General features: G+C 38.9%; 1 protein-coding gene across 8 annotated transcripts in view; it reads left to right on the top strand.

Moving 5' to 3' along the window:
* Positions 1-25,339, top strand: part of PPARGC1A (PPARG coactivator 1 alpha) — a gene marked incomplete at its 5' end in the record, with an annotated part of 599,914 nt that overhangs the window by 553,346 nt on the left and 21,229 nt on the right. For all 8 annotated transcript variants that reach the window (XM_081129079.1, XM_081129083.1, XM_081129078.1 and 5 more), the window contains 5 exons: positions 7,654-7,848; positions 10,141-10,263; positions 11,132-11,336; positions 15,618-15,663; positions 15,773-15,846. In XM_081129079.1, the coding sequence (XP_080985205.1) occupies positions 7,654-7,848; positions 10,141-10,263; positions 11,132-11,336; positions 15,618-15,663; positions 15,773-15,846 (643 nt within the window). The remainder of the gene's footprint in view (positions 1-7,653; positions 7,849-10,140; positions 10,264-11,131; positions 11,337-15,617; positions 15,664-15,772; positions 15,847-25,339) is intronic.

Genomic DNA, 25,339 nt, shown 5'->3' with positions numbered 1-25,339 from the left:
GATGCATCTGCCGGAGGTGGAAAGAGGTAGGATGTACAGAGCAAACAGCAATGACAACAAGAGGTAAATGAAGAGTCACATTAGATTCTTAGGACTGGTTAGACTTTTTAGTTACTATCCTTCTTTATTTTTATCAAGCATCTACTATATTCCAAGTGTCTTAATAGTGATCAGACAGGCATTACAGACCTTCTATTTTAGATATATTACAAACAAATCTATACTGAGTAACAGAAATAAGTGTCAAAGGGAAAAATAAACCAAGAAGGTAGATAGAATATGCCTGGAATAGTTGGGAAGGTCTCACTGAGAACATGACATTTGAGTAAATGAGGGGATAAAGGGGAAAGCCATGTGGCCATCTGGCAGAAGAGCCTTCTAGCAAGGGGAAACAGCAGGTGCAAAGACCTTGGGGCAGGAGAATGCCTGGCATTTTTGTGAGGAGAATGCCTGACATTTTTGTGGACTTATGAAGAGGTCAGAGTGATTGGAAAGGATTCAGACAGATAAATGGGGGTGTTGACAGGGTGAGATGATGTGGGTCTTAGTATAGGATAACCAACCATACATCTCAGTTACCCCGTGATAGTCTGGATTAACCCCTGAGTGGCTGATTTCCTATAGTACAACCCCTCACTCTCAAAAGTGTTCTGTCTTAGATGACACATTACGCGGTGATCCTAGTCTAGTGGGTCACTTTTAGGATTTTGGCTTTTACTCTTAGAGATATGGGAAGCCATGGAAGGTTTGGTCAAAAGAAGGCCAAGATATGACTTAAGTTCTATCAGGATCACTTAGTCTTCTGTGTTGAGAATGGACTGTTGGGATGGGGTGGCAAATGGCAAGGGTGAAATCAGGGACACCAGTTAGGAACCCATAGGATTATCATCCTGATCTGCACAGTGCAGCCAGAGTTGAGTTGTTTCATTTGAGGCCATGCAGCTAGGGAGTGGTGCAAATGGAACTAGGACCAATTCTCCTGATTTCCAGTCTGGTGTTTTTTACACAGTGCCTGGTTTCTCCCTTAGTTTAAACTTGCGGAAGTGTTTTGAAAAATATACATGAACCAGCCCCCCCCTCGGAAATAGTTCATTTTGAGTGTATTAACCCTGATTTTCTTAGGACTTTCTCTTGAACCTCTGGTTTTACACATTTAGCTTATGTAACCTCTTCAGAGTAATGAACTTCACATGTTCAGGACATGCTTGTTAACTCATGAGTGTGTAAAATAAGCTAATAAGTTGGAATGGAACCTAAGTACAGATGTGAATGTATATTTCTACCGATTTAAACAGGAGCATAAATATTAACAGGAATTATATAGCCTTCCATAGATATAAATATATTTATGGAGAGGACTCTTCAGTTTTGCTTATATTTATTTCTACTTGATTCTTATTTTTGTGGTAGTTATCCTCAGTGTATCATCATTGGTTCCTCAGAGCAGATGACTGGAAGGAAGAATCCATGTGCTTATTATATACTTATATAGTCAACTACAATTGAATATGTGGGACTACACTTAAGAGATTGAAATATATTTGCATAGATTCTAAATATGTGCACTTGATATGCAAACTTATATGTGTTGGGGGGGCATGGGATGTTATGTATAGACACATTTACATATATGATATTTTAATGAGCCTATATGTCCACAGGGAGTTACTCAGATAGTGAAATTAAATTCTGTATTCTCTCGACTAGCCACTAAATCAGTAAAACCTTAAATTCCAGCAACTTCGGTATCCCCCAGGGCAAATACTTGTCACATAAAGTGCTTATCTTATCTCTCCTGGGAATAAAATAGGGGAAGAAGCTAACTCTTGGGGCATTTGTAAGAAATAAATAGATACAAAGGTGTTTTTGTAAGACAGGTGTGATGTAATATGAGATGGTCTTTATTGTCTCCATTAGGTTTCTGTGGCACATACATGCTTGACATTTCTTAAGTCATTTTTATCCTACCTTCAAGTAAGTGCTCATCCCCTTTTCAAAATCCTTATTCCATATGCTAAATAAAAAGCTCGTGGTCTATTTTAGGGACTCTTCCTGTTGAATGGGGTACGAGTTAGCGATGTTTAAGAGTCGTCATGTGGGGGTTCTGCCCATTTTCTGTTTGGGGCATAGCCAGTGGGCAGACACACTGCTACCTTTCCTGGGTGTAAGAGAAGCAGGAGAAACCGCAGCGGACTGCAGAGCATTCAAGGAGAGAAAGAGAGTTGTTTGAGAGTGGGTATTCAAAATATTTAACAACCGTTCCAGGAAAGGCTCTGCCCACTGAGTGGACCTGTGCAATAAACAGTCAGCGACATGGTATCCGTCCCATTTAAAATGGTTTTAAAAGAAACCTAAAAACCTCAAATTCTATTTCAGTGGTCTAGTCTAAATTGTTATTTTTACATTTTATTTCAGGGAAAAAAATTTTTCTTTATTGCAAATTCAGCTTCTTGCAAATCTTGAATCACACTTTGTACATCAAAACCAAAATTTATACATGCAAAAGTTTTTTGGCTTTTTGTGCCTGTACAGAACGTTACGTAGGGACAAGCAAGAAAGGGACTCCTCCGATCAAGTGCAGTCCTTATTTGAACCCCCAAACCTATCATAAAAGTTGCTTTCTTGCTTATTTATTTCAACTCCTGGTAGGGTCTAGTAGAACAAATAATCCAAAATAGTGGATAATCCAAAAATGTCATTTATATTTGGCTTCAGAATACATTACCAGATGTTACTGTAGCAGATTTCCCTTCCTAATTAGGCCTCACTTAAAGTGGGAGTTAATTTTGTCTTCATTAGCTGCTTCCAAATCAGCCGGATGGGGCAGGGAGGAAGCCCGAGGCATGCTGGGTATTTGGGAGGAAGCTGCCCAGTGCTAAGAGTCGATGCAGATCATGCTCAAAAAATGAAATTCAAATATGAGTTATCAAGGTAACAGGCATGTACAGTTTACTGAGCACCTTCTTAAAGAATTCTCAGGCTTTTATTCACTCTTTATCTCCCTATTAATTATGAGTGTAGAAAAATTCTGTAACAGGAATTAGGCAGATAATAACCTGAAACTTAAAATTAGAGGCTCGGAGAGGTTGAGCAACCTCTCCCACAGATTGATCTCTGAGTAAACAGTCCCTAAGATGCTGAAACTGATTAATGAGTGATAGGAAGACCCCACTGTTTCCGTCTTATTGATGATTTGAATGATGAGGGGGCAAGAATTCTCCCGGCCTAATTCGAATTAAGAGAGCTAAGATAATGAAGCTGTGATTAAATGGCTATTAAACTATTTTTATCAAACAGAGATCAAGCAAGTGTGAGAATCTAGGGACACAGAGTGTAATTGCAATTCTATAAGAGGTGGAAAAAAATGACTATCATGAGCAGGGCATGGCCCTTCCCTAATAGCCTGTGTTTAGAAATCTTGGGGATGCCACATGCTGGTTTCACTCTCGGTTTCCCCTCAGGTGTTGGTTAGCACTTCAAAGTCCCTGATCTCCTCCTTAATTTAGTGGATTGATCCCCTCTCTGTGTGCAGTTGGGTGAGTGGAATGTGCTCTCTGCCCCAGGATGGGTAACCGGTTGGAAGATCCTTTTGCCAACTGCTCACAAAGGAAGAGGCCCCGGTATTATATACTGGATTCAAACTTTCAATTTTGAGGTGACTCTGGTCACCTGAAGGGGCAGAATTAACCTCCTTTGACTGTGCCTTTTGAATTATATCACCCTTTGTACAGGTCACATAGGGACCCAGCAGTCCCAAAGAGCAGTGGTGAAGGCTCTGATTGTGTTGACTGTTCTGAACTCTCATTTATTAAGGATCTGACACTGCTTGGAAATTGTTGCACTTTCTAAATCTGGGTTGTTCATATGCATGTCTGCGTATCATCTAGCAGTGGAGATTCTTTATACCTTGAGAGAGATTGTGTTAATGTGCTTTCCTTACTCTTGGAGAGCCCTTGGAGAATGGAGTGTTACTTTCACATGGATCTTTATTTAGGTGGAAGAATAGCAGTGGACTAGCATTATGTAAGGAGAGCCCAAGGTTGAACCCCACTGTGGGAAATGCTGCTTCATAGTCACAGAGTTCAATGTGGAGATAGAGGCCCATTGGCCTGGTTTGCATCTTGCTCCACCCGCCGGCTCTCAGGTGTAAGGCAGAGCTTGGTTTGTGTCGCTGTACACCACTACCCATTGTTGATCCGCTCTCTCTTTCTCACCTTGCTGCTTTTCTTTTCTTTATAAAAACTTATTTGAAGCTCATAAGTATATTTTTGTTAGAACAGTCACTTTCAGTATCTAGAAAGCAGTATCAGAGCCGAGTTTTTGAAAGGTTGTCTTGCAATGTCCTTCTAGGGACTAATGTGCTTCCGTGACCTGTCACCTGTGAACAGACATGTGTTACTAGGCCAGTGGGCTTCATCTGTAGCAACTTTGATATATTTGCTCTGTCAATTGGGACGAAAGCAATAATGGAAAGTGACATTAATTGTTGAACAGATTTCTTTTTGTCACATCCATTGCCTTCAAGGGGATGTTTGCTTGTTGAAACTCTTGGTACACTAATTGAAATTGCCACAGTTAGGGGGAATGTACACTTAGTGGTACATGTAGGAATATCTGTTGAACTTCAACACAAAAATATCATTGATAAATATCAGACTTTTCTCCCCAGTCTTTTAGGGTTAAAGGAAACAGAGAATTTGAAATAATAACATCATTTTCTTTCTTGATTCAAGAACTACCTTCCTAAAATAATTGGTCTTGGAGCACCTCTCTAAGTCATCCACATATAGGAATGATAATTAAAAGGTTTCAATTACTTCTAATGGACACTTACTGTAAGTAATGATTAAAGCCCTACTAGTCCATGATAGTTAAATACCAGCCTACTCTACCTACATACCTACATACCCCAACACACACACACACACACACACACACACACACACACAATTCCAGTCTTGAATCCCATGACACTCACCCCCTCACTGTGGCTCCAGTAGAGAGGAGAATTAAAATAGTTGGTGGTTTATTCAGACCTTGTAAATTAATTATAACATTATCAACCTCCAATAGTTCTGCCATTGTATCTGGTGTACATTCACCCAAGCTTGTTAATGAAATTGGAAAAAAACTAGTTAATTTAAGTGCTCTTTGTCATTTTGACTTGATTGGAATTATTGTAGTTTGTTTACACCAGGGATCAAACTAAGGCGCTATTGTATTATGTGATTGAAAGCAAACAGAGGCTTGTAATAATGCAGGAAAGCCAAACACAAAATTTAAATTGAGGTAAACAAAATTACTCATTTATTAGTAAATATTCTTAGCTATTTTTTCTTGAGCTATTTTTAAACTTGAAATAAACTCATAAAATTGGGATACCTGGAAAAAATCCAATTTACTGAAAGTGTATGTGTGTTTGTGAGTGTGCATGAGACATTTTCAAGAATATCTTTATTAAATAATAAGGAGATGTTTATATTAATGTAAATTTCATGATTTGGGGAGATTTAAAATAAGATATTTTATTTTATTATAATTTTTATTCAGAACTGTTTAATACCCTGTTTTTTTGTTGTTGTTTTTTTTGTATGTGGGGAAATCTAAATTTGAAATAAAAAGTAGAAGATTGGAATCTTTAGATACCAAATTATGATCCTGGGTAGCAAACAAGGGAATATACTTAAGGATCTTTATTATTAAATTTACATTGCCCAGAAGAACTGAAGGGGAAAGAGTGGTGCTCTGTAAGGTTTTATTATTGAGTTGAGCAATTTGGATTTCAAGGAATTGGTCAGTTGATGGAATGAAGTGGGGCCATTTTGAAGTTAACATTCATCCCTTCTGATTAGGATTTACCTTGTGCATTAGAGTCTTAAAACTCAGTTGTCACTCCACTCACAATGTCCCGTCCAGTCCAATCCAATGGCATTAAGGAGAGGCATTATGCAAATGTGAAAAATGCTCAGTAATGTCCGCTATGAGTAGCAAATAGCTCTTCGTGGCCTCTTGAATCCAAAAGAGAAAGAAGTCTGGGTGGAGGCTCATCAGTAATGAGAGAAAACAATTTTTATGTGAAAATAGAATGTATACATGATAAAAGCCTGCCTAATTTCTCTAGTGATACAATTTGATTTTCTGATTAGCTGTCTTATTCTGTGATTCTTGTAATTTTGTCAGGTCAATTAACTGGAGTTCACTGCTAGAGAGAAAGGAAGTGTGGGCCCTGCTGGCTTTATTAGATGTCAGCAGCTTAGGTGCATTTTATAATAGAGCCTGTATGAGATAATTTAGCTGCTGTTAATGTCATAGCGTGCAGGATTTTAGAAAAAGACCTATGAAACAGGTCAAATTGGACAAACTATGTGACGTGCTAAAGGAAGGAAAAAAATGATATACACAAGATATATCTTAAGCAATAAATGCAGATCAGTGAATTATTCAGCAAGTAATCAATGGCTACCTAAACTGTGTGCCCAGCACCGGTTGCCCAGGTGCATTGATATAGCACACTGCCCTATAAACAAAGGGCATAGACTCGAGTTTGGGAGGACTTGAAGGTACTGAAATAAATATTACTTTTTATAATATACTGTTTACAGGTTCTTCCCTTCCACTGGAGTGGTATTGGAGGGGCGGGGTTTTGTCTCCTTTCTCTTCTACCTTCAACACCTAACATGGTCTTGACATAGCGCAGGTGTTCAAAACCATCTGTGGAGCAAATAAGTGAAGATTAGCTTTTCAAGGATGTGTTGGTGGGAAAATGAGTGAGAGTGCACTTGGATGAGCCCCCACTGGAAGTAAGCTTGCACTAGAATTGTACCCTTGGCCAAAAGAAATGAATTCATTTAAGAGTTATTACAAAGTAAGACTGTACTTAGCGACTAGACGGATGAAAAAAGAAGACTCCAGGTAGTTCCAAAGTTTAGGTCTGAAGTATTGTTACCCAAACATGAGAAGTCAAGAACATTAGTAGTTTTGTCATGAGAGGTCCTCAGTTTGAGTTTTGGAGATGAGGGAGCTGTTACCAGGTAGAAATATCCAGTAGGCATTTACAGATTTTTAATTGAAGTTGGGGAAGATGTTAGGGAAAAAAATAAATGACTGTGGAATGTTCAGGGATGAGGTTATAATTGAAATTAGAAAAGTGTACAGTTTCTCTTGGTATAGTTTTAGTTTCTGGCTATGTTCAAACGGTGTTCTACGCATTTCGGCAGGTATGCTGTATAGGAGATTGAAACACTATATATGAAGGTGAAGGAGATGATGCCTAAAATTGACTCAAGTCCTGAGACCTTCTAAATCATCTCTTTTAGCTAAGGAAACAAGACATAAACATGTGGAAAATGACTGTGAACAAGACAGAATTATATACAGCCATATTAAGCACTGACCTCATAAATTGCTATTTAGCAATTATGGACAGCTCAACAATCAGAAATTGGTGCAGCAGAGAGAAGTATTAATTAATTGTGTGTTTCAGACTAAAAGCAAATTTGGAGTTTAAGGAAGACACGGTCTTACTGCTCTGGCATAGACATTCGAAATTTCATGTTTTTTATTCATTTGGCGAAACATGTCCAATGCATGTGGATTAATAGTGTTGCCCATCTCCTAATGTCAACTCACTCATGTCTTCTTCCGTTTTTGCAGAAGATAGATGAAGAGAGCGAGGCGAACTTGCTAGCAGTCCTCACAGAGACGCTGGACAGTCTCCCCGTGGATGAAGACGGATTGCCCTCCTTTGACGCGCTGACAGATGGAGATGTGACCACTGAGAATGAGGCTAGTCCCTCCTCCATGCCTGACGGCACCCCTCCGCCTCAGGAGGCAGAAGAGCCGTCTCTAGTAAGAACCCTTCCTACTGTTTAACAGGAATCGGAGTTGCCTCTGGCTACCCGCTGCATGGGTATGATGTCGTAACAATAAGGTCTGGATTTTTAATTTAGACTGATGCCAAAACAATCCCCAGGCACGCTTGGAGTTGCAAATTCTGTGATTCTGTGTTTAAAAATATTGATAATATAGTCTTCATGTGATCTTATTGCATTTTTTAAAGCATCTTTTGTGTCTACTTTTTGTGTTTATTTCTTAGTATTATTTATGTTCATAGTAGAAATTTAGAAAATATGGACAACCAAAAAGAACAGACTAAAAATTCACCTGTAATTTCTAACAACCTCTAATATGCAAAATGATTGAAATCTCCTCTTTCGTTAAGATTTAGCATCAACATGTTTGTGAATTTTAAATGTGTACATTGTTTTTAATGGTTGTATAGTATTTTATTATTCAGAAATGTCATAATTTATTGAGCAATCCCTATGGTTGGATATTTAGTCTTTTTCCCCTGGTTTTCACTATCATAAATTGTATAATAATTGACATATTTGTAGTTTTATTCTTATGCATACAATTCTAGAAATAGAAGGTATATCAAAGGTATGTAATATTTTAAGGCTTTGGATCCATAATCCTTATGAAGATTGAAAAATAATAGCACATTTGCTACCTAAGTTACCGAAATTTATGGTAGGCAATGAAGAGTGAATTTCCTTTTCAGTGCAGTGCTTGACCAGAATTTTATTAGTTCTAAGACACAGTTTTACCTTCTCATCTGTGGTAGCCATTTGTCATTTGCCATAAATCTGATGTAAGAGCACACCATGTAAATTATGGAATGCCATCCTCTCAACTTTAATAATGTGCTTTGATGTGTCATTTAGAGGTTGTTTCTTGCCCATTTCTAAATTTTTAAATGTTAAAAGCACTCCATGTAAACATGTGGAGACCCTACATGTAATCTTTTGCTGTGTCTGATTTCTGGTCTAGAAGAAAATCTCTCATAAGTGATTGTTATTTATTCCCCAATTTCTCCATTTGTCAGTATTGTTGGCTTTGCTGCCTAAGACTCTGATTTCTTTACATTAATATTAGATGAATTTCATCCACCCAATTGGCTCAACTGGGAGGCGTTGTTGACTTGTAGTCATACTATGTGCCCAAGCAGGGAGGTCCTGGGAGGACCTTAAGTCAAATAAAGACACAGAGATCAAGAGACAGTAAATGCTTAGCCTGAGCCAGAACCCACATCTCCCTACTCTATTTACAGATCTTCATCAAATTTGGCCACTCTTTTACTCCAAATATTTGAGTGTTACACTTGATTGTGAAATTGATTCAAAACATCACAGAATCTTTCATATATTTAATTTGGGTGATTGATGGGAATATGTCCATATATCCCCTCCCAAGCCCCAAGTCCTCATTTATCAAGGCAGCTTTTCTCACCTAGTAGTGATTTGAAAATCCTTTTAGGAAGATCTGTTTTGCCTTATTTTATGTACAAGAAACATTGAGGTAGACCATACTAAGTATCAAGTAGGGAAAGGAAATAGTTTCAGAGCTGGTAGAGTAATGCCAAACTTTTTCTTAATTTTTTAAAAATATATCTTTATTGATTTCAGAGAGAAGAGGGGAGAGGAGAGAGAGAGATAGAAGCATCAATGATGAGAGAGTTGTCATTGATCGGCTGCCTCCTGCACGCCCCTGATTAGGGATGGAGCCTGCAGCCCGGGCATGTGCCCTGACCGGGAATCCAACCGCCATCTCCTGGATGCTAAGCTGATGCTCAACTGCTGAGCCAGGCCCGGCCGAGCTTCTTAATTTTTTCTTCCAATTTATCTTTATTGTTTAAAGGATTACAGAGGAAGGGAGAGGGAGTGATGAGAGAGCCATTGATCAGCTGCCTCCTGCATGCCTCCTGCTGGGAATCAAGCCTGCAACCCAGGCATGTACCGTGACCGGGAATTAAAATGAACCTTGATCTGGATCCTAGGTCAATGCTCAACTGCTGGGCCATGCTGGCTGGGCCAGATGTTCCCATTTTTGTCTCCCATTGACCCCCTCCACCCTCCTCCCACCCCCTCCCCAGGCCTTCACCACACTATTGCCTGTCCATGGGTTATGCATGTATGCATAGAAGTTCTTCATGCTAAGGTATGATATAATTAAAGGGTGATAGGATTACTGTTTACAATCAAAATGACTTAATTTCAAGTTTGAAATTTGAATAACGTATCCTCATGCTTAGAAGACTCATCACTTTCTTGCTTTTCCCCTTCCCTGATATGTTTCCAGCTTAAGAAGCTCTTACTGGCACCAGCCAACACTCAGCTAAGTTATAATGAATGCAGCGGTCTCAGTACCCAGAACCATGCAAACCATGGTCACAGGATGAGAACAAGCCCTGCAGTCGTTAAGGTACAAAAGTAAATGTTTAATACAGGAGGGAAAGGAGCGAAGGGGTTCTTGCTTGAAGCCGTAAAACAAATCGCGGGCTTGTTTATTGGTGTTCGTTCAGCGGGGCTCCCGCAGCTGCCCCGCGATGGTGACACCCCCTAGGAAGCGGGTTTCCGAAAGCAGCGCTCTGGCTGCTTTACGCAGGGAAGGTCCATTCACGCTTTGTCTTCGGACAATTGGGATGGAAGCTCCGCCGTCTGTCACTCCTTGCCCACTTACTAGTACACGCAGCAGCCTGGGCCACAATTTAATTTGCCCATAGGCTGATATTAACTATAAGTGACTTTAAGATGCAGCATTGCTGTTCTGCCAGCTGTCTAACCTGAGAAAGATTGCTCTGGAATCACCGCAAAAGATCCGTCTCTGCCATTAATTGGGTGGAATGCCGGCAATGACATAATTCGGTTAGCGGGCTGTATTAAACAATGTTTGTCTTGCCATTCACTCTGAGTGAAAACGGAGCGTTAAGGGGTACTTAAGAGAATTGTGAATACTGGGCTCTAGCAATCAGTGGCAAATTAAGGTTTAAACCAGCTTATTTTATTTTTTTTATTCACAGTAAAGGCGCTGTAGGGTCTTGTTAGTTACATGTTGCTGAGTAAGAACATTGAAATGTAGGAGAAATGAAATAAAAAGCTGCATAAATGTCATTTAGGAATTTTAAATGTAATTTTCTTTCCTTGTTCTGCAAACAATTATTCACAGCTCATAGATCCAGTACACTTAGACTGAACACTTCATTGAAAATCTCATCTCTTCCGAAAACCTATATCCATTCTGCTAAGGTTCAGCTCACTAATTTCAGCTTTCTTTATGCCTTGTTTTTAAGACCGAGAATTCATGGAGCAATAAAGCGAAGAGCATTTGTCAACAGCAAAAGCCACAAAGACGTCCCTGCTCGGAGCTTCTCAAGTATCTGACCACGAACGATGACCCTCCTCACAGCAAACCTACAGAGACCAGGAACAGCAGCAGAGACAAATGCACCTCCAAAAAGAAGTCCCACACGCAACCGCAGTCGCAACATTTACAAGGTAGGCTGGGGACCAAAACACACTCTGTGGGTGAGGGCACTGAAGGCAGAGCCAGCATACGCCCGGCTGATGATGCCCAAACTGTGGGCTTCCATTCCCAGCGTGTCTCTCTGGAAAGAGTTCAGCAGTTTGTTACGGATGGGAAAAATCCTTCCCTGCATACAGGTTGAACATATCCTATTTAGCTGATATGCAGCCGCTTCACAGTCACCCCCTGGCCCCTGAAATGTTAGACGGGTGGGGGGCGAAAGAAGGGGGAGACTTGCAACCTCAGATGAGGTTGATGGGAGCTCTGCAGTGCAGGGATCCTTGCAGTCCTCAGAAGCTGGGCTAGGAGACTCATTACAGAGCTTTTCTTTCTTCCCCTCTCAGTAATGGGAAGAACAAGGCATCGTTGATTTGCTGGGTGTGTGCCTCAGGAAATTGTAAATAACGGTTATGTGGCCTCTTGTGATTATTAAGTGCACTCCCCCCCCCCGCCCTTTTTTAAAAGTACGTTAGGCTCACAGATTTTATTTTGTAAATAAGGATCTGGAAATTCCTAGAATTTTTAAAATTTGCTTTCTATCTTTAAAAAACGGTGCCTCGATTAAAGGAAACAGCTTGATTTTTCATTATCCACATAGGTTAACAGAAGGGTGATGCTTCTGAGGCAGGATGGTTTTGGGGAAACCTCCCTTGGCAGAGATACAATTTTCTTTCTTTCTTTTTTTTTTTTTTTGGCTCCTTCTTCCTAAATATTCTAGTCTTACAGGCCCCAAAAGAACTTGTTGAAAGTTACTGTTGCTTTAAAATATGTTTCCACCTGAACTTGACCTCTACCCCTGTAGGGGAGGTGGGCACATTCTAATACAGCATTTCTTTTTTTCCCCCAACTTCCCCTCCAGCTGCAGAGCGTAGCCCCTCCTCCCTGTTTTGACCATGATTACTTTGCACAGGTATGCTATTGCGGCTGCTTTTCAAGAGTATTTTCTTTCCCCATGTTTTGATATTCCCTCTCTCACCCCTATCTCACCATAGTCCAGAATTTTCAGGAACCTTCCTTTAATATTTTAAATTGGCTCCCAGTTAGGTTTTTCCTGGTAGCCATCTCAAACTCACTACCCATCTCTTTCTGTCAATTCAGGGAAATATATTTCTCCACATGAGCCAAATTCTCTTAGCTTGCTTAGCCCCGATCCCCTGATGGGCCCCTCACCCACTCGCTGGAGCTTTTCCCAGAGCAGAGCCGTGCTGGGGACTCCTGGCTGTTGAAGGCCCCAGGTGAAGGGAAGCCAGCTGGGCTCACTCTAGCGCGTGAACTGAAGAATCCACCGGGGTTCTCTCCACCTCCTGCTGGCCGGGCGTTCGTTTTCTGGAGCTGAATTTGAAGTCCCGAGCTCGAGGAAGCCTTGTAGTCAGGGAGCCCAGCCCAGAAGCAGATTTTAAAGGGCTTTTTTTTGAAACTTTAATTGGTCCTTTTGGATTTAGAGGTTCTTTTTTTTTTTTTTTTTTTAATTTCTAAGTTTGCTTACCACTAAATAGTACTATAAACTGTTACAAACCGTGGCAGTGAGGAATTCAATTGGCCTGTAGAGGAAAGAGTCTTTAGAAGAGACATGCTGTATGTGGGTGGGTTTTTTTAAAGGTATGTGTCTGTGATGAGGCTTAAAGAGCTTATTCCAAAACAAAGCCTTTTGTGTGTGTGTGTGTATATATACACACATGTATATATATATATATGTGTGTGTTTAATAATATAAGAATATATATATATACACATGTATATAAATATATACACACACACACATATATATATATTCTTGTATTATTAAACACCTAAAAAGAAATAAACATGAAACATGGCTGGCTGTTAATAACCAACAGGAAATAAATGCTCAGCTTCAGGGATTATTTAAATTATTATTCAAAATGTGAGAGTAAAAAATGTATGAACTATTAGAGACGATAACTGAGGGGATCTACTGAGGTTACCTTTCTTAATGTATTATAATTTTTTTTCTCACTGAACTTCCTGTTTGCTCTTTGTAACACTGTGAGGTCAGGTTCTTTTAAGCTCCTTAGGATAACGATCTGGCCTTTGGCACACATTGGGGTCCCACTTATTCACTTATTCATTCATTTGCTAATGTATTCATTCATCAAAAATACCATGATCTGCATGAAAAAGATGAATTTCTGCCCTCAAGGATCAGGGAACCTCTGGAACAGTGTGGGTTAAACTCTGAGTGAACCAAATCAATGTTCCTTGAGGGAGCTTTTGTGAGCATGGGCATATGCAGGGGTTAGACTCTGTATGGTTTGGGCTGTACCCTTCCTAGGGGCCTCATTTCCCCTTTGCGGTTGGTCCCATTAAATATGGCCACCGCCTGCTCCTCCCCTTCTATTGCCCTTGGCCTTACCTGTACCCAACTATCAGAATTTGGGGGAGGGGGGGCCTTCCACTGAGCATTTCAGAAAGTCAGCTCTACACCTTGAAAACTGGAATTCTTGTGACTGATTTTCAATGTACATTTATTGTGCGAGATAGCACATGGTTCATATCTGGTGACATTTTCTGTAGAACCTATATACATTATCCTAATTGTTAGCTGAGTACTGTGAAAGTTGGTAAAGTTTGGCCTGCCTGGCTGTGTGGCTCAGTGGTTGAATATCGACCCATGAACCGGGAGGTCACGGTTCAACTCCTGGTCAGGGCACATGCCCGGAGTTTTGGGCTTGATTCCCAGTAGGGGGCGTGCAGGAGGCAGTTGATCAACGACTGTCTGTTTCTATCCCTCTCTCCCGTCTCCCTTCTTCTCTCTGAAATCAATAAAAAAATATATTTTAAAAAAAGTTGGTAAAGTTCCTCCATAAATGTATTCTTTTTGAGAGGCTCATTATATCAGACATACTAAAAAAAATTAATGTCAAACCAGTTCATTTATCTGTGTATATGAAAAAGCCAATCAATCAATGTACCTAATTTGTAGAAGACAGCATGAGCTTTGCATTACTGAATGCACATTGGATAGATGAGAAACCATTCTATTGTTTAAAAACTAAATCTAAATCTACAAATTAAATATGTAAATACTATTTATCCAAGTAAAGTACCTAATTTTAGCCTAATTTGGATATAAATAATATTTTCACATTTCAAAGGACCTTAATTACTGAGGTTGATTAATTTACTTTAATATCTACTGGTTGTAGCTCCTTCTGATAATAGGGAAAGGAGACATATTCTGGGCTAACTCTGCCAGTAACTAGTTTTATGGCTCTGGCAATATCATTAAGCATCTCAGAAGATTTTTCTCAAGCTTTTTACCCATAAAATAAGGAAGATTATCTTAAAGACCTTTTTGATTTCAATTCTATGATTTTCATTACATAAATGACTATCTTTTGACCTTTTGAAAGTAGTGATTTTAGTGAGAAAAAAAAATTGACATACGTATAAATGTATCTTTGTAGATAAGCATATATACATAATATGTAGATATAGAGCCCAAGGGCATTTCTCATCATGTTTTCCCCTCCTTCAGTTCAAAATACAAGACTGCTGAAGAGAAGCAATTGAAATTTAGGAGTAAGAAGATTCTTACTTCACCCTTTATTGTTCAGAAATGCCTTCTGTGAAAGGTAAAATTTAGGGAGCATAAAAGGAAATAAAAGAGCTCTCTTTATGAAGGTATAGGTCTCTCAACTGATAAACATAGTATCTTACTTTTAGTTGTTTATCAGATTTGTGGATCTGAACCCCTTTTCAACCATGTGGGTCAATGTTCACAATTTGCCGTAATCTCTCAACTAATTTTTAGTGAATGGAATGGTTATTGGGTTAGCATTGGCCTCATACAAACAACCTATTCTCAGGCTAGATATAAAATTATATGTTTTAGGAGAAAAAGCAACTGAATATTCATAACGTTCTGTCCTCTTGTAGTTACTCTGTTCTTTTCTTATCTAAACAAACCATGTACTGTAATACAAATTAAAATAGAAAACATTATTTCTCTCTGATGGTATGATGCAAATTTGATATTTTTAACAGGGATGCTACATTTTTTTTGGAAAATTCTACTTTTGTATGTTTTTTGAATGATGGTTTCCTGATGCAAATATTGTTTGGAATTTTTTTAGCATAATGGGCTGTTGTCTGATTTTTATCCAATATTCAGGGATTTCCTTACTTTTGTTTTCCAGTTTCCAGTTTCCAACCCAACTATTGTAGAAAGAAAACAAATCTTAAAAAAAACACTCAATATTTCATAATTAGTTTCCTTTTTTTTCCTTTAGCCAAACCAACAACTTTATCTCTTCCTCTGACCCCAGAGTCACCAAAGTAAGTATTAAGAAATGTAACCATTTTCAGAAAGGGAAGGGGGTTCTAATACATTTGGCTACAGCAACTCCATTTCAGTTTGTTTTTATAAATGTGCCATATCTTCCAGTGACCCCAAGGGTTCCCCATTTGAGAACAAGACTATTGAACGAACCTTAAGTGTGGAACTCTCTGGAACTGCAGGTGAGCCTTACATATCACTTGGAAATGTGTGTGTGTGTGTGTGTGTGTGTGTGTAATATATATTAAATAATAGAGTGCTTTATTTATGTGACTAATGACATTAATAGAGAAAAACAACATTGGATAAGAAGTTATCTATAAATATTTCTAGTTGTTTATTTTCTTTAGGAGAAGACATTTATTATAGGTCAGACTTGAGCCACAGTGGGGCAAAAGGTTTACAGTTGTTCATATGGAAAATAATACAATAATTAATAAATAATATTAGAATAAACTCTATTTTGCGCACTCACAACTGTATACCTACTTTTATACCCCTCACCCCACCCCCACCCTGTATATATTACTGCTTTGAATCCTCAAATAACCCTATTTCAGATTAAGACACCAGAACTTGAGTAGGAGGAGAAATGAACATTTACTGATCTCCCCCTCAATAAATGTGCCAGGCACGTAAGTGGTTTTGGCTAATTTCACAAGACCTCATGAGGATGGTGGTAGTTCTCTCATTTTGAAGATGAGGAAATAAGGTTCAGAGATGTTGAGTAACTTGCCCAAGACCCCAGAGCTAGAAAGCAAGGAGCAAAGGTTGAAGCCAGAATCACTACTTCTCGAGGCTTCGCTTGGAACGTTGCCTCACCCTCCGGCGTGCCTACCAGTGCAATGCTCTCCTCTATGTGTTACCATTTTAATATCTTTTCAGCCAAGGAGACAAATGGATATATGCCCATTCACCAATACAAAACGTTCTTATATCTATTTAAAGAAGAGCTATTTCCTTCACCGTTTGGACTTCTGCACTCATGTAGCCAGTCTTGACTTCACATGCTGAAGAGGAAGGAGCCCTAAAAGCTCGGACTGCCCCTGAGACGCTTACTAAGCCAGGATTTCCAAAGCAGACTTCTGAGTTGGTTGAAAATGGTGTCTTTGCCCAAGTGCTTTAAGTTTAGGGACTCGAACCCCACCAGAGAGTGAATCTTAGGATGTCTGGACAAGAAGTTCCTTGGCTCTGGCCATTGCTGAGAAGGGTCAAGGAAGAGTAAGTTAAACAGGATGCTTTCGGCCGGAACCGCGGCGCCTGCGGGCCGCGCTCATTGTCGCTGAGTTTCATTTCACACTTTGAGTTTGCTAAACTACGCCCGTGTGAAGGTCTATCGCGTGATTGCATGATTTGGTAAAGCAGCAGAGCAGTTAATTTCATGGTATTTACATCTATTTTATGTGTGTGTTTATGTAGACTCATATACATACATATATACAAGTATATCTTTATATGCATACATACGTGTACACACATGTATTTGCTTATAAGCATACACATTACATAATTTCTTAAATTATAATTTTTATATATGATTATAAGTTACCCTTGTATGTATATATTATGTGCAGTAGAGGCCTTCATATGTGACCAATGAGAATGAGTATTTGGTAGTTTCATCCAAAATGTTGATTAAAGTATAGTGTTTTGTCATTTTACTTTTGCTTAAAACATAAATATACATCAAAATATTGAATTTTTAGTAGAAGACAGAGAACTTTACTTCGAAGTTAAGTGTGCCAACTAGGAATTCATTCATCTTTCTGGCACAAACCTCAACAATAATGCGTTGTAGATGGTCCCACTTTTTGAAAGAAAAAAATTGCAGATATTTGTGTGGTAGTCTGAATGTGGAATCATTCTAGATTTTTATGGTTTTCATGTAAATTATAATCACGATTCCTGATGTTTCCTCAGTGTTTTCCATTAGCACCCATCTATAACTAATTTGACAGTCCTTCTTTTACTCTTTACTGGTCTTTTTATAAAAACAACCTTTTTTTTTTTTTTACTGATATTTTATTAATTTACATAATATTTTATTTTCTCACAAAATTTTAGTCACCAGTACAATGGACATTAACTGGTTTGTAAAAATGCCCTACTGTGGCTTTTAGTAACAGGTTAGTGGAAAGGAATCTATTAACTAGGAATGTTCAGAATGTTGTATTATTTTTTTATAGAGAGGGTTGAGAAAGCTTCCATGGTATACACCCAAACCAAGCTTCGTGTTAGAGAAATAGTTTTATTATTCTCTCATCATAAATAATAAAGTTTAATATTAAAATGTCAATAATATAAACTGGTAGAAAAAGTATTCATAGTTCTAAGATGCAAAGATATGTATACCATTGTTTTCTATGGATATTTTAATCTATCCGTGATCATTTTGTATATATGTATAATTTTGCATCCCGATTTTTCCTTTAACATTTTAATAGGAAATTTTTGTATCATCAATGCCTTTTTTTAATCAGGCTTTTAGTATGCTGAATAAACTTAGTTTGAGTACGTACATCTAAATTTACTTATTAATATCCCTACTTTCATACATTTAGGTTGCTACTATTTTGAAATAGCACTGCAGTGGAAATCTTTGTTCATAAGTTTTTTTAATTTTATTTTCTCAAAATAAATTTCTAGTAGTTATTCATACTGAATATAAGGACATAAATATCTTCAGGGCTTCATCATATATATTGCCATATTGCTTTCTGAAAGGGGTGTTTCCATTTATAGTCCTATTAGCACTCTATGGATACACTTGCTTTATTTCATCCTTGGGTGTCTTTGTTTTTAAAATGTTTTGTTAATTTAGGTGTATGAACATATCATTTAAATTGCATTTCTTCTATTAGTGAGATTATGTTGCTATAAAGAAGCAATTACTTTGATTTTTTTTGCCAGAAGTCTTAATATTCTTCTTATTGATAGGTAAACAAATTTTAAATAATTTAGTTATAATTTTGATAGGTAGCCCACATTATTAAAGGACAGGTAGAGATTTATAGAAAATACTTTAAAAATACTTATAATCTTTAAAAATATATATGGTAGATTTATTTTTTGTCAGTGAACCAGAATTCATCTTACTAGTTTAAATCCCATTTTCTTGGTGCTTTGGAAGATTATTGGGTACAATGGGAATCAGTTTAACAACATATTTTTCATGCCTGCTCTATGCTTGCAATATGATAGGTCTTGGTTGATGGATGCGCAGCAAGTGTCAGACATAGAGACTAATCCTTGGAGCATAGTACTTGGCCCATAGTAGGTAATAATGAATGTTTTTGTGTTTAAGATGTGGGTTTATAGGCTTCTGGGCAAAAAGCACACGTTTTATAAAAGCATGAAGGGTAATATAATTTATTATTTATACTGTTTAGTTACCTCCTAAGAAAGGTGAGCACAGGGGGTTGGAAGTGTGAGGATGTCAATTAGAGAAGCTGAGGTAGAGGCAAATTGCCCTGCATAAGAGAAGGAATTTTGAGCTATATGAAAACAAAGGATGTGGAGGAACTTGGAGGGTACTGAAGAGAGCTGGAAGAAGTTTGGAGCACGCCTGGAGGGTGGTGTATGGAGGAGGAGACTGATGGAGGAGAGTTTTGTTTTGTTTTTTTGGAAGAGACATTGTGGGTTTGGAATGTGTGATGTTTATGATCTCTATCTCCTGTAAAAATCTGAGTAAAATTTGTTGCATAGTAGCATTTGGAGGTTGTAACCAACACTAGTTATGCCTCAGAGAATCACCAAAGGGAAGAACGAAGTTATCAAAGGGAACCCTGTAACCTGGCTTCAAGTTATATGCAGTGATCACAGAAGATTGAAAAGAAATATAAAGGCAGTTCAGGACCGAAAGAAGCATTAAGACAATACCATTATACGTTGAGTGAGTGAGGCGATCCATGGAAAGAAGTTCGGAGGAAATTGGGCTCTCCATGGGGTAAACTGACTCGCAGAGCCTTAAGGGACAAAAAATATGTGCATCAGATTTTGAAGTACAGGTGGAAAGGGGAGAATATAGTGTTGGAGCAGAAGCAAGAAGGCAGGAAATCAAGAGGTGTTTAGGTAAGAAGGGATTTGACATGGGCAGTGAAATCAGTTAGGAAATATGCAAGATAAGGCGAATACTTTCTCTCCTTCATCTTTTTATTTCTAGAACATTTTCAATATCTGTACTCTTTTCTAGGTCTCAGATTCCTCAATTTTAAAGCCCTATTTATAATTCCCAAATGAAATTACTGTCTGACTCAAAGGACTAAATTATAGGTTGAAACATAAAATCTCCAGTATTCAACCATTTTTATCATACAAAAATGGCAATTTCATGTGGTTTAACCTGAGCCAATACACTTTATAAGCAGCAGTGCTCCAAATAAAAGTAATTTATTTTGATTTTTAAAAAACAGACATCATAGCTTAGTGAAGTTGCGAGGAGCCTTGGCCCTGATACTAAACTAATCTAAGTCCCTATTCTGGATATACCCCTATCTAGCTGCATGGCTTTTGGTCAAGTTAAGAAACTTCTGTAATTCTCAAGATCCTTATGCATCAAATGAAGGTAATAACCATACCTGCATTTTATTGAGTAACCGTGAGGATTAAATGAGTTATAAAACCTGAAAAAGGCTTGGGCCAGTACCAGCATATGTGTGTTCCATAAATATTAGCTATTTAACTGCTATGATAACTTTACCTACTAACGTCATTGCACCTACTGCTCATCTTTTCTTTTGATTTTCTTTACCTGTTCCCTTTCATTGAGTTCATGTCACTTCCTCTTTGGCACTTTCATATATGAAGTTATATATTCTTTTTGTGGCAAAATCCCCCTAATTTCTCATGAAATTGAACGTATACGGTTTTTGGTGTATGGGTGTGAGATTTACCAAATCTAGGTAGAAAAATCTCTTCTTTGATATTCTCTCAGCAACAGCTATCATTACTACAAATTCTGGAGGTTAGGCATTCCCTAATAGCACCTCACAGATATTATCTTTTTGACTCCCTGCTCATTTAATTGTTGAGGAAAAAGTTTTATGTTGATTCTAGCTCCGTGGTGAACCCTGGGTTCAAAGCAGGTCTGTCTGAGTAGACATTCTGTTTCTTTCCTGAAGCCTGAATTTTAAAGATAGTAGTCGACATCTGTTATGTTAAATAGGTTTCATTTCACTTGCCAAGTGTCATTGATTGGTATTGGCTGCCAGGAGCATTGTGTTGAGAAGGATTCTAAGGCCAAGTCTGTGCTCAGTAGGAATGTCATGATCAATTAGTGATGTCTGCCATAGGTGCAGCAGGGGGGTGGACAGGGTGGAAACAGCATTCATGCTGATTTGTTGATCCTTGGTCTACAAACTTAATCTGTTTGGTTGTGGCAGAAGAACTGTATCAAGCTGTTGCACAAGCTTTTCTTGTGTCTTGTTTTTCTTTATGCTCCCAAATTTCACTGAAATTTTCCAAACATTTCAGTGGAAATATAAAGAGTCAACAAAATTCTAAGACCTTCTGAATAATCCTTCTGTCCCATCTGCAGAGTCTTTGGGAAACAGGAGGGATGAGATGGGAAGTTTGCTTTATTAGGTATTGCCAGCTGGTCTGACTTTGTGATTGTCCCAAACTAGCTCATTTTGGCTGATAAAAAAAACCCTTCTCTTTTACAGGTGTAAAAACTAATGTGATTTCAAAATAGCTGTTAGTAAAGCAAGATGAGAGAAAAGAGAATGCTCCTTTGGCAGAAGGCATTTGAGTCTATTGCATATGGAGATTTTCAGAGCACTAGACTTTTTGTTTCTCAGATGGGAATGGCAAAGCAATGTCAGCTGAACAGATGATAGCTTTAACCACAGAGAGGAAGAAATTTGCTTAGGGACCAGAGTGACTGACCCCAAAATTTCATGGACGTGTATATGCATATGCATATGGATATGTATATGTAAATTGTTTTATTGTTATTACTATACAAGTGATAAAAAGCAATATAACTAATTTATAACTAATTAGGGAAATGAGAAGAGCAAAATAATCAGCAATCTCATCACCCTAACACACTAGATCTTAGCAATTTTTTCTTCCATTGATATATTTTTCCCTCATGGTTTTGATGATAGTGGACTAGTGATTAGGTGTCATTTATTTTTCACTTAATGTTTTCCCTCAGTTTAAATGGGCAATCATTCAAAGTGCACGTCAATGGACTTGCATTAAAAAAAACAGACACTCATTAACCAATCAATTTGTAACGTTTTAGTCGTCTTTTATGTGGAGTTTTATATTTTCTTTTTGGGGCTTCCCATTTAAAAGTTCATTGTGCTGGATGGGATATTGACAAGCAGCATAAATGTGCTGCACCTTTTTCATATATACTTCTTTTGTGTGTGACTTATCTTTGGGGGAAATAGACCAAAGCAAAATACGAGCTGTGGTCAGTAGTTTTCAAAGGCAAACCATGGCTTCGGAGAACTGGAAAATGATTTTGACAGGTCATATGATCCATTCCTGTGCCTGAAGAATCCCAGGAACAGAGACCCAACAAATTCTCTTTACAGCCGTTGCAGTGTTTGCCAACTCTAACTGTCAGGAATTTTTTCCATATTTCAAACCCATCCTTCATTTTCTCTTTTTAATCTCATTCATCTTGACCCACATGAGGAAAGAGAATTCCGTTGTTCCTCTGTTGTCTTTCTGGAAATGGTACTATTCAGTTTCTTCTAAGCCAAGAATAACAAAGCCATTTCCTACCCCAGGTGAGGGCTGGAGGCTGCGGTGGCACAGCTGGGAACCAGGCCCTGCTCCCCCGCCCCCTCCCCTCCCCTGCCCCAGCCCCAGCTCCCTGGGAGAGTGTATGTGGTCAATCATAAGATCTTCATCTTCAAGAGCTGGGGAGCTAGTCACACATCACAGGAATGTTCTGAAGCTTTCTGCAAGGCCAGTTTGTTCCCCTGCAAACGGGGGCGATATAGGAAATACTTAAAAAGTAATAGAGGCGGAGGCACTCTGGGCCAGAGCAGGGTGCGGGAGGCCCCTCTGTGTCAACTGTTAACACACTGGCTGCTGCTCATGGAGCTCCCAGGAGTCCTGGGGAAGTTGGGGCGGGCAGAGGGCACTGGAGGAGCTTAGAGCTACGAAATATTCTAGCAGCTGGTGTAGCAGTAACAGCTCATACTCAGTGTCAGCCCTTCCTATGTCCTCGTGGCACCTCCTCCAAGTTCTTGAGGCCAAAAATACAGGGTGTCCCAAAAAACTGTATACACACTTTGAATAATTATTAATTCCAATGGGTTAAATCTGAAAAGAAAGAAACATCAATTGAGCGATCAGCTTTAAAGTGTGTGTACATTTTTGGAGGACACCCTATATGTGACTAGGACAAGTCACGTGCTTCTCTTGGCCCAGTCCTCCTTTTCTGGTGAGTTTTTAAACATACTAGATACTAATCTTCTAGTTATTTCTCCTTAAGCAATGTCTGAATGGGCGTGCGACGTAAGAAAAATCTCACTGTCAGATACCCTCCAAAGCAAGTCACAGACTGAGCAGTGGCTTCTGCAGAACGTTATAAACTATTGCAATAAAGATCCCGCCGAAGTCATTGGGTGGATAGTGGAGCACAGGAAACAGAGCAGAGGACTCGCCATTTACCAGAGTCATTCAATTAAACAAAGAAACCCAAAAGAGAGCTCCTCCAAGAAAATCGTTTTATGGCACATAATGAAAAACAAAACAAAACAAAACTTGTCTGCCACTTTTTTTTTTTTTTTAAATCAAAGGGCTGCTTAAAAAGATGACTGTAGAGCGCGTTCCACTTCTCCCAGATTTGCTGTGCCGAAGTGCAGAAGTGTGAGTGATGTAGAGGCACTTGTTTATTATAGAGCGCATTTCAATGCAGTAATCATAAATATTGCTAAGGTTGTGCTCTGTTGAAATATGACCTACATACTCTTGATTGTTTGTGTTACGTGATTTGTCTGACACCCATTACATTCCGGGTAATGGCAGCCATTTGTTGCTCTGCACAGCAGGCTCTTTTGACAAAAGAAAATAGGCAGCAATAAAAAAGCTATAGTCTGAATTACATTCTGCACAGAGCTGCACTGCTGAGAGTTTGTGCAAGTGTGTTAACAATGCTCTGAACTGCCTCTTGTCAGCCTTCAGCCTGTAATGGCCATCTGTCCTCCCATAAATCTGTCAAAACCTGCTAAGTTCAAGAGAGAGCACGGAATATACCTTGTACTGTCAACACCAAAATGTACACATTCCCCAGAAAATCAACACACAGGAAATAATCTGGAGGTTATGGGAGGCGTTAGCTCTGTTGGTTGAGGCTTGTGGGATGAAACTGAGGCTCTGGCGATTAGTGGGAAGATGGGCAAAAGTAGTGGCGTTAACGAATTGGTATCGACTGCCCGCCTACCGCAGGGGAAAGAAATCTGGGTAGGGGAGATGGGGTTAGAGAAATCCAATTAGTTCGGGTGCAGCAAGGGGTCCCCTGTCCCATCAGCAGCTTGTAAGAGTTTGACACTATGTGGAAAGAAAAAACAAAGTACTTCTCACACGGTTGTTTTGCTTTGGGTCTCAACTAGCTCTGGAAATACATTTTCAATTAGGCGCCCGTGGTTGGAGGTGTTGTGTGTCTTAAGATTTCTGAGCCTTGCTTGAAGGTGCTCTCTGATTAAAGATGCTTCAGTAAACAGTAAAAAGTTTAGGGAATTATCTGAATGACTTTCCTTTACCCACCTACTCACTAATCCTAAAGTAACTTCCATCCACTAAGCAAGAATTCTTTGTTTTAACAAGTAGTGCCCACAGAAATTTACAGCCTTGATAGTTTCACTCCCAGGGTATATCTGGTTATCTCAGAGAGTTTCTGTACATTTTAAGCATATATGTAAGAAAATACACTTACTTCAAATGTTAAAGAATTGTCTCTTTATTAGAAAGAGCTGTGAAGTCCCTGGGGGGAGTCCCTGAAAGGCCAGCGGCTGGTGGAGGTGGCATCTGACACGCAGTAGGAGTTCAGGGACTGTCCGTTTGGTCACCACAGGCTGCCCCATATGTGCAGGAGGTGAAAGGCTCTGTTTTTAACTCAAAGACACTACAATCAGGGTGTTGCCACTCCCAGGAGCAACTTGAGAATCGGTTATTTAAGTGATAATGAGCTTCGGTACTAGGACAAACGTTTCAGATGTTCAAGACTAAAAAGAATTTCTATATTTAAAATCCCTAGATAGTTGAGTTATTTTTAGAACTAGTCTCTCTTTAATAGTGGCCTAATTTGGTGTTTCTGAAGTTTAGGGTTTCTTTTCATAAGTCTAGAATGTCTGTGAAAACACATAGACCTGAGTAGAAGGCAGTGCGCCATGTGGGCTCTGCAGGACAGTGGCTCTCCATGCGTGGGCTGTGAACCTTCCCATTATAATCATTTAACTGGCTTCCCAATTGATCCTTGGGCCACTGAAACGTGAGATCCACTAGCAAAGGAGGGTCTAGGAAAATAACAACAAATATGAGTACACATTTTTACCAAAAAAAAAAGCCCAAGTGACATCCCGCTAAGAGTTTATAATCTAAGAGATAAGATATAATTCACATTCAAAAAAGACAAGCAAGACTATATGGCTATATCTGATAAGTGCCAAGTGATTGATCCTGGCAGTCACTTATTGGAGAAGTAAAAAT

Source organism: Miniopterus schreibersii (genome assembly GCF_964146895.1).
Source record: "Miniopterus schreibersii genome assembly, chromosome: 1".
In the NCBI taxonomy this organism is placed as follows: Eukaryota; Metazoa; Chordata; class Mammalia; order Chiroptera; family Miniopteridae; genus Miniopterus; species Miniopterus schreibersii.
The sequence above is the reverse complement of the archived record's forward strand: the minus strand, read 5'-3'. Positions and strand labels throughout refer to the sequence as shown.